Here is a 9,213-nt window from a genome sequence, read left to right as displayed (position 1 = left end):
GCGGATGCTGGGGTGGCGACGCTTCTTCCCCGGGCCTGGACCAACAGCTCCGTTCGGAGCAGGTGGTGCTTTGGCCCTGGGAACCGAGCAGGTTTGGTTTGTCCCCTCCCCGTGAGAAAGCACGGCCTGCCCAGAGGCTGGCGGAGTCTGGTGCTTCTGAACTTCCAGGCTCTTTGGGCTTACGAGTCGAGGAAGCGTGCCTTGTCATCATTTTGCCTGACTTTGGAGATAATTGCCCCTTTCCCCTCTCCCCCGGTTTAATGACCGTGGAATAGATTAACATTTTTCAAAACAGCCTGGAGGAATCAAAAGCTTGGTCTCTTTTCAAGGAGGCCTTTTAAGAACGTCTCCTTCTGGGAGGAAGGAAAGGGGAAGGTTTTTTTTTAAAAAATTGACTCTTCCAAGAGGGTGGTCTTCACAGAAGTAGGAACGACAAGTGTTGAGGGTTGACTGTGCAGCCAGGTTCTGAAGGAAGACCTTATTTTAATAAATTAAGTGGGGCTTTGTTTTCTCTTTAATGGACTAAAGGGACTCAATCTGACCATTACTAGCTGCTGGTGTAGGGATGCCTTCTGTTTGGTGGTCTTTGGGTTGTTTGGGTTTGGTTTATTTTTTTCAGAAAGTGTTATATGTAGTGGTTGGCGCTAGGTGTATTACCTAGAAGGTGCTTAAAATGCAGATGTTTTGGCTGCAAGGTTGAGTTTAGCTAGCTCAGCTTATTGGAGGACAGGACAAACTGACACCGCTTCTTGTTGGAGTCTCAGTGACCGTGGCTAGCATCGAAGAGCAAATTCTCATGGTTTTTAGTTTCTTTTCCCTCTCTTACACTGATTGCTCTGCCCGTGTCATCTAAGAGAAAAGGTATGCTGAAACTGAGTTGAATTGTTGTTTAAAGGCTAGTTTTCGCTTTCTATCCTGTACCTATCTTATTGATAAATCAGGATATCACTTTCCCAGACTGCCCTACCTGGTCTCTGCAGCTGTCAGCATTGCTCACTAGTCTGGCTCTTTTCTACGCCTGCTCTGTGTGTCAACAAGCATAGAGTAGTCCTCAAAGTAATTCCCTTGGTTTTTTCGCTTTCCTTTGTTTTCCCCTTCCTGTGTAGCTCATCAGTGCTGGAGTGTCTCTTCCCTCTCGCTGCAGCGGCAGGCTGACATCTTCCACTGCTGATGCAACTTAGAAATTGCTCGTGTAGTTGAGAGATCTTGCTTAGTCTGTTCTTACCTCCACCGTCCAGGTTTCTTGTTTGGTTTGGGTTTTTTTTCCTCAGTCCTGTTTGTATAAATGGGTTTATTACCATAACAAAAAGGATGTCCTTAAAATAAATTTAAAAAAATATCACCAAACTAATAAATGCCAACACAACCTGTTTAACTTGTCCTGGAGTACTGACCCGGGTGGAGTAAGAAAAACAAGTGACTCTTGACACTGTAGTTGCAGGATATGTCTTTTTGGGTGGTAAAACCAGCTGCAAGAAGTCTCTGTTGCCGTGTCCACGTGCTGGTATGCCTCAGTTTGCTGTATCCACGTTTCTCCTAAAGCAGCTGCGGAGCAGCAGGACCGGTTGTGACGGGGGTTTGGGCAGTTAAAGCAGGAGAAAACTTCACCGTTGGAGAAGGTGAATGGTTTCCTGCGGGTTCAAGTGTCTGAACGCTGTTGTCGTAGGCCAAGTGCCGATGCCGGGGCAAGTACAGGTCAGCATTTTTCCTGGGAGGAGACGTGGAGCTGTAGAATGGCCCAAAGCTGCTGCGATGGACCTCCTGCCCCCCCACACCTTGCTGATGGTCATTTCCCGGCCTGGCCCTTCCCTGGTCTAGTTCGAAGGTTTGCTTTGCCCTGACACAGGGGTTTATTTTGTTGGTAACAGCGTAGAGGCAGAGGTGAAATAGGGATGGGAGGACACAGCAGTGGTGGCACCAGAAACTTTGTGCTGGAAATTCTTTGTGTGTACCATAATTTTGAAGTTCTTTAGCTTGTAGCCTGTTAGTGGACTCTACTGCCTTTGGAAGGATATGTGTATTATTTGGTGTAAGCCGGCTGTGGCCCCAAAAATGTTTTTTGTCTGGACTGTTGCATATAGCTGCTTTTGTTTTGTTTTGTTGCTAATCCAGGCGTTGCATCGCTGTGCTGCAGCTGCCAGGGCTGACCTGATCAAGAGTATTCATGTGATGATGCTCAAAGCTATTCCTATCCCCGTCCTCGCACTGTAGGTCTCTCGCTGCGGTGATAATGCTCAGTGCTATTATTAGAGAACTCCCTCCTGTCTGCCTTCTCTAGACAGTAGCTGCCATTAGCACGACTCTGAAAATTCGTCTATTGCTTAAAAAATATGTTCCGGCTACTTTTTTTTAACTGAGAGCCATCTGATGGCATTGGTTGTGAGATCTTCTTTAATTTAGGGAAGGGAAAAGTAGCTGGCGGGGAAGCAGCAGAAAAGGATTTGGAATACCTTTATTTTTTTCTGTTAGCCTGAAGCAGCTAATAATTGACTAAACCTCAGCGCTGCCTTTGCCCTTTCACCAGCCCTCGCTGCTCGCTTTCATGTCACCGTGAGGCTTCTGGAGTTGCTCGTGACCAGGAAGATGAAAGGCTACTTCTGTCTTACTCTCTGCATGTTGCCAAGTTCTTTCTTGCCTTTTTGTAAAGGTAGAGGATGGGATTATTTTAGATTAATCCATTCACTAACTCAAAAAGCACTTACGTAAAATATCGGTGTGGTTTTACTGCTGCTGCCTTCAAATCCATAATTTTGCAAAGATTATATCCGCTTAAAACAGAGCATTTAGAAGGTAGCAGGTATAACATGCACTTAAAACAGTGACTCTGTGACTGTGTAAGAACTTTCATCAGGCCAGCATAAATGTGAATGTTTCCTTCAGAGGGTAGATAAATATTAAAGAGGGACTATAGAATTGAGGCACCGAACAGTTAGATGACTACGCAGTGAATCAGCTGGAGAGCTGTGAATGACTTCTTCCTCTGATGTCTTTTCCCCATCGTGTAACCATTACATGTGGCTTTTCCTTCCTTTATGGGTTTTCCTTCAAACTTTTTATTTCTGTTTCTCCTCCAACACGTTCGTTGCGGCACAGCGCGCGGAGCATGAGCGAAGTGACCCCGTTTGCTGCTGCTCCTCTGCCTCAGCTCGCAAGGAACCGTGGGCAGAGAGTTAGAGCAGGGCAGGGAAGAGCGATGTCAGTTCCTCTGTGTAGCTTGTGTTTGTGGTTTGCTGCTCCTGCTTGGTTTTAGGAGGGTCAAGGAGTAATGTTTTTTATGGACTTTCGGTGATTAGGTTGGTATTTTTATGAAATAACTGCATTTTAAATACTCGGTGAAGTGTTGATCATTGCTGCTCAAAAGGTTTGTTTCTTTTTTTTTTTTTCCCCCTTCCAGATTTCCTGTTTTTCTGGGGAGCTGTGTTTTTAATTACCACTACCCTGGTTGCCCTTTTGAAAAAAGAAAACAAGGAACTGACACCAACAAAAGAAGAAACAAACGGCATCACGGATACGTACAGGCTGCTATTCTCAATAATCAAGATGCCAGCAGTTCTTACTTTCTGCCTCCTCATTCTCACAGCAAAAGTAAGTAAATACACGCAGGGATTGTTAGATGCCGATGATGTCGGAGTCTGAAAGGCTCCGGAGTCTGGGTGATGTCACTGACTTCTTGGTGTTGCTGGTGGTTGTCATCAGAGCTCTGAACATTCCCATGACATTTGAGACAGAATTGCTTATGTCATCGTGCCGAGCAGGGTTAGACAAAAGAAGACCTTCATTTGAGCTTTTGTGTTTCCAGGAGCACTGGTTGCAAGCTTTTAAGCATTTTTTTAAACAGTTTGGGCTGCTTGTGTAGTCTGCAGTTAGACAGACAGAAAACACTTCTCTTAACCTAAATACTGTTCCTGGAATCTGCAACCCTGTACAAGCGATGTTTCCGTGGCTGGAGCGAGTGCAGGGGAGGGCAACAGAGCTGGGGAAGGGCCTGGAGAGTAAATCCTACGAAGGAGCTGGGGCTGTTGAGGTTGAAGAGGAGGCTGAGACCTCATCGCTCTCTACAACCGCTTGAAAGGATGTTGCAGAGAGGTTGGGGCTGGTCTCTTCTCACGGGTAAGTAGCGATAGAAAAAGAGGGAACGGCTGCAAACAGCAACAGGAGAGGGTTAGACCAGACAGTAGGAGAAATTTTTTCCCAGTGAGAGTAGTCAGAGCTTGGCACAGGCTGCCCAGGGAGGGATGGGGTCTCCATCCCTGGAGGTGTTGAAAGGCCGTTGAGATGGGGAGTTGGGGCAGATGGGTTAGGGCTGAGCTCTGTAGAGTAGGGTTCATGTTGGGCTCGATGATCCCAGGGGTCTGTTCCAACCTGAATGTCACTGCTGCGTTGTGTGTTCTCAGTGTAGGTTTGGCACAGGTGACAGGAGAGCGTGCAAGTGTAGAACGTGTCTCAGAGCTTAATGGGAACCAAATCAGAGACAGAAACAACTTGTGCTCTGTCGTGTTTCTCCATTTACTTCATACTGAGCAAACTGAATTTCCAGCCAAACTCTCACCACTTTGCTGGTCTGGTTTATATTGCAGGTTGGATTTTCAGCAGCAGATGCTGTAACAGGGCTCAAACTGGTGGAAGAGGGAGTCCCGAAAGAGCACTTAGCTCTGCTAGCGGTTCCGATGGTTCCTCTGCAGATAATATTGCCTCTGATTATCAGCAAATACACAGCGGGCCCTCAGCCACTGAACACATTTTACAAAGCTATGCCTTTCAGGTAAAAAAAAGTATCTCGTTTTACAGAAACGCAGTAATTTGCATACTCGGATCAAGTACAGGATTTCTTGTGTAACTCTGACTTTCAGATACAAGAACGTATGTCAGAATTCTCCTAGTGAGTTGAACTCTGTGTCTTGTGCCTTGAAGATGGCTCGGATAGTATCGCATGTGAGAAGGCAGAGTGCGAGGTGGTTTTAAGATGCGGGGTCAGCAGCCCTGGAGCAGTGCTCTCCTACTCCTGTTGGGTGTCAATCGTTCCTTATTCATGAATTGCTCAGCCTGGATTTGGACAGCGTTTTGGTAGCACGGCGCGCAGTTCTTGTGCATGAGCGGCTGAACGCGGTGACAAGTCTCTTGGTTCATCTCCTGGATGTGTGCCTCGCTGGGAGATGGGCAGGACAAGCCACTGAGTGAGGCTGGGGCAGATGAGGAAACATTTAATTTCTGTGTTGTTTTATGTGGGAGTTTGCTTATGGAATTCTAAACCAAATAAATCCAGCAAATTACCCAACGCTGTTCCTAAGTCAATCGTGTAACATGTTTGTAACAGGTCATGTTTTTATAGAACTGTATGTTTTCACCCAAAAAGGAGAAAAGGGGGAAAAAAAAGAGAAGCGTAGGTCTTGCTCTGGCTGCGTTTGGTTGGATATCTTGTGTGTCGCTTCCTACAAAAATAAAATTCTGTGTGAAGGAGAAGGGGAGGAAGCTGGTACAGGAGACCTGGCAGTGAATTATGTTGATACGGAAGACAGAAGTGTCTAGGTATAATGTGTTTACAAATTCAGTGCCTGTCAAATGTTTAATATTTAATTCTATCTAAAATAGAAATAATTGTAACTATTTGGATATCACCTAATGTGTTCTGTAGGTATAAATGTTTGATGGTTACTTTGTATCAAGAAAAAACATGGGAAGAACTACTTGAGTTGTGATTTATCTTTCTTATTCCTCCAGATTACTGCTTGGTCTGGAATTTGCTTTTTTGGTGTGGTGGGCTCCTAAAGTAAAACACGAAGGAGGATTTCCTGTCTACTACTACGCCGTAGTATTGCTGAGCTATGCTTTACATCAGGTAACGTACGCTGTGTGGGGGAAGGGGAGGGGGACTGCAGGGTATTTTGCTTCACAGAGTTTTTTAATTTTGTTTCCCCGCAAAACCCAGAAACTCAAAAGTGTGGTGGAGTTGAAGAAATCCCAGCGTTCTGGCTGCGTGTCACAGGCATGATAATGATAGTGCTTCTTGTGCAGATCCATAAAGTTACGTGAGCCTGGTCCTAGAAAAAAATACTTTATTGATCTTGGAGGAGCATCGTAATGGATCTCATCTGAAGGCCTGGAAAACCAACTCCTGATACAGACTGGGCTTTGGATCTGAACAAAAATGCGTGTGATGCCTTGAGAGTTGATTTTAAATGCAGCAGTTGTTCTTTTATATGTATGCTGGTTTAGCTGGCCACTTCATAGTTGGTTTGATAACCTGAGTTGTTCTGGTGCGTGTGAGGCTGGCTCTGCTTCAGCATGACTCGAAACAAGTGCAGGGCTGCTTCTTGTCATGGCTAGAGAGACAGACCGCAGGAGGAATTTCTCTCCTGTGTAATTTTAAGCCGTGGGGATTGTTCTTCAGTCGGTGTTGCTAACTTCAAGTCATGTCTTGTGACGGTTTTTGTGTTAGGGTTTTTAGTTGTCATTGCCTGCAACTGGGGAGACCTTACCGTCTCGAGTGTTTTCTTACCCCTGCTACAGATCACGCTGTACAGCATGTACGTCGCAATAATGGCTTTCAACGCCAAAGTCAGCGATCCGCTGATCGGGGGAACCTACATGACACTCCTCAACACCGTGTCAAACCTGGGAGGGAACTGGCCTTCCACCGTTGCGCTCTGGCTTGTGGACCCCCTCACGGTGAAGGAGTGTGCAGGGGCGCAGGGTCAGACCTGTGGAACTACACTTGCTGCAGAGGTAAGTTCTGGAGGCTGCAGAGGTCTCTGTTCAAGTCCTTCTCGAGGAAATTGCTTCTCTTCCTGTTTTTTTGCCTTTGAAAACCTTTGTAGTTGGTAGCTTGTGCTTATCTGTACACTCCTAATAACTAACACCTTACCAGAGGTCTGCAGTTGTGGAGTAACTGCCCAGTTATTTCTGGGCCGGGGTGAAAAGCTGTTGCTGGAAGCACTAGGTTGGTGCCACAGTCTCTGCGCCGTAAGGAGGCTGTAGTTGCTTTTCTGAGGGTGAAGCTCGCCGAGTTCAGTGTTGTGTGGTTAGTCGCTCTATTCTCGCCAGGCTGGCTGTCCCCCAGGTCCCCTGAGTGTTGTGCTAGGGTCTTCTTTCTTCTGTTGTTCTCGGAGACTTCCTATCTGGGTACCTGGATGGCTTCCCCCGTGATGTTACTCTGCTCTCTTTGATCTCTCCACGTGAAACCAAGCGGTGTGACTGACTGCCTTCGCAGAGCCAGGGAGCCTGGGGAAGAGAACAAAGAACCTGCTGTGCCGCCGCACGCAGATCAAACAGCAGAACTGCCTGGAAAGCAAGGTTTCAAATTCACCTCCTCGGGAGCAAATGAGACACTTCAACGTGACTGTTAGGAAGGGTAGAAATGTTTGGGGCAGGAGGAAAGTTCTTGTTTTTTTTCTTTTCTTAGTCATCAGTGAGATTTATTTCAGTGTTGAATGCCAGGACTCTTCAGGAAATGTAGTGTTCTAGGAGGCAAATGTGACCTGTTTGAACTGGAATTGCAGTTTTTCCTGGTTGCAGAGGGGGAACTGCTCCTGCAGTGTGAGCTTTTCCAGCCTGTCCCTCGCTGGCCTGCTGCTAGTTCAGTTCCCTGGTCCTCTCTTCAGCTGAAGTCCTTCCTCCTCCACCTCACTCCTCTGATCTTTTTTCACATCCTCCCAGCTGGTAATGTTCCACCACTCCCTTCTTATTCCTAGTCTGATCCTGACATGTCTCAGAATAATGAAAACACTGCCAGAACCTCAACTCAAAGGATTGATTTATCTTGGAATTACAGTGGTACTGAAATCCGAACAATAGCAGAAAAGATTGTGTGCTAAGTACTTCTCCTTTAAATGCTGGAGTTTTTGTCTTGCAGTTATATGACTAAAAAAACATCCTGGACACGTTTTTCCCAGAAATACGCTGCATTTGGCACTGTCCATTTGCAGATTCAGTGTGGCGAGACACAAGGGTAATAATTTCGGAAGCAGCAATCTGGATGCTAGAAAAATAGTCAGAAGTCTTTCTTCATGAGATGAAGGACAGTGCTTGCCTGTCTAGCCCAGCGTGAGACAGCTGGACGGTCCCTGTTTTCCGGAGTTAGCCCCTCGGGCCAATATGCTCCATTTCCCAAACATTTTGTAGCAGTTCCGTTACTTTTCATCCTGATGGTAAGCTTGAAAGCCTCTCTTACTACTCTGTAAGAAACAGGGAAGGGTCAACAAATGGGTTTAGTCACAACCATGAGCAAGTAGAAAACTTGTGGCTGTCTAAAGCCAACTCTCAAAAAGTCTGCGTGTCTGTATCTCCCGGAAAACACTGAACACGTCAACTTCTGTTTCAGCTCTGCACAAAAGCTGGTGGCTCCTGCGTCACCACCTTGGACGGTTACTACGTGGAGTCGGTCGTCTGTGTCATTCTGGGGTTCGGCTGGTGGTTCCTACTCGGGCCAAAACTGAAAAAGCTGCAGGACGAAGGACAGTCTTCGTGGAAGTGCAAGAGGACCAATTGATGCCGTTCGAATGTGACTGGACTAGCAAGGTCATTTTAGTTTTATTACAAAGACATCTCCCATAATCAATACACAGGAATATAGGTATTTTTAAGTGCCATGTCGCTGAGAAAAACGGGTGGCTGAGCAGGTGGTATGTTTGTATGTGATACCACTCGTCCTCCTCATACGAAAAACGTCAGTTCAGAAAGTCGTAGCTACAACCCAGCACCTACGCACCACCTACGTATCCCCAGGCTCTGGCTGCAGAGTCACGGCTGCTGGTGTAACCAGCGTCCCAACTTCCATTTAGTAACTCTGGAACAGCTCTTTGTGCCGTGTCCGTCGAACAGCAGCGTTGTCAGCTAAGTTCCGGCTCTTTGTTTTGAAACAGAAATGATCTGGCACGGGGAGTTGACCCGGGGAAGGGTGTCAAAGGCGTTTTGACTCAGGGGTTTAAGCGTGTTGTGCTAAGGAATTCCTTGTGGGAAGATAAATGTAAAACGTCCGTGGGCTTTCTGAACTGTAACCACACCTCAAAGGATGAAGCGTTTCAGAGGTTCTTTTAGATGTATTTTCTGGCTTTTATAAGCTTTAAAGATTTATAAGAAAATATTTTTATAAACAAATCACATTTGTTTAATTTATTGCCGCTGTTTCAAAGCATTTTGATTTACATCCAAGGTACTTTCTTGGCGAGAAATTGCTGTAAGGTAGGACTTGAGTGTAACGCACAATCCTCTGAGCCT

The 9,213-nt window shown here is 46.2% G+C and overlaps 1 protein-coding gene across 1 annotated transcript in view; it reads left to right on the top strand.

Annotated features, from left to right (window-relative positions):
• The window catches only part of SLC33A1 (solute carrier family 33 (acetyl-CoA transporter), member 1), a gene marked incomplete at its 5' end in the record, with an annotated part of 8,891 nt that extends 307 nt beyond the window's left edge, over positions 1–8,584 (top strand). The window contains 5 exons of the mRNA XM_009870028.1: positions 3,395–3,585; positions 4,578–4,762; positions 5,719–5,836; positions 6,508–6,723; positions 8,318–8,584. Of these exons, the coding sequence (XP_009868330.1) occupies positions 3,395–3,585; positions 4,578–4,762; positions 5,719–5,836; positions 6,508–6,723; positions 8,318–8,485 (878 nt within the window). The remainder of the gene's footprint in view (positions 1–3,394; positions 3,586–4,577; positions 4,763–5,718; positions 5,837–6,507; positions 6,724–8,317) is intronic.
• Between the last annotated feature and the right edge of the window lie 629 nt (positions 8,585–9,213).

The sequence above is a fragment of the Apaloderma vittatum genome, unplaced genomic scaffold (assembly GCF_000703405.1).
Source record: "Apaloderma vittatum isolate BGI_N311 unplaced genomic scaffold, ASM70340v1 scaffold16085, whole genome shotgun sequence".
In the NCBI taxonomy this organism is placed as follows: domain Eukaryota; kingdom Metazoa; phylum Chordata; class Aves; order Trogoniformes; family Trogonidae; genus Apaloderma; species Apaloderma vittatum.
Note: the sequence above shows the minus strand (reverse complement) of the source record. Positions and strands in the feature narration are given on the sequence as shown.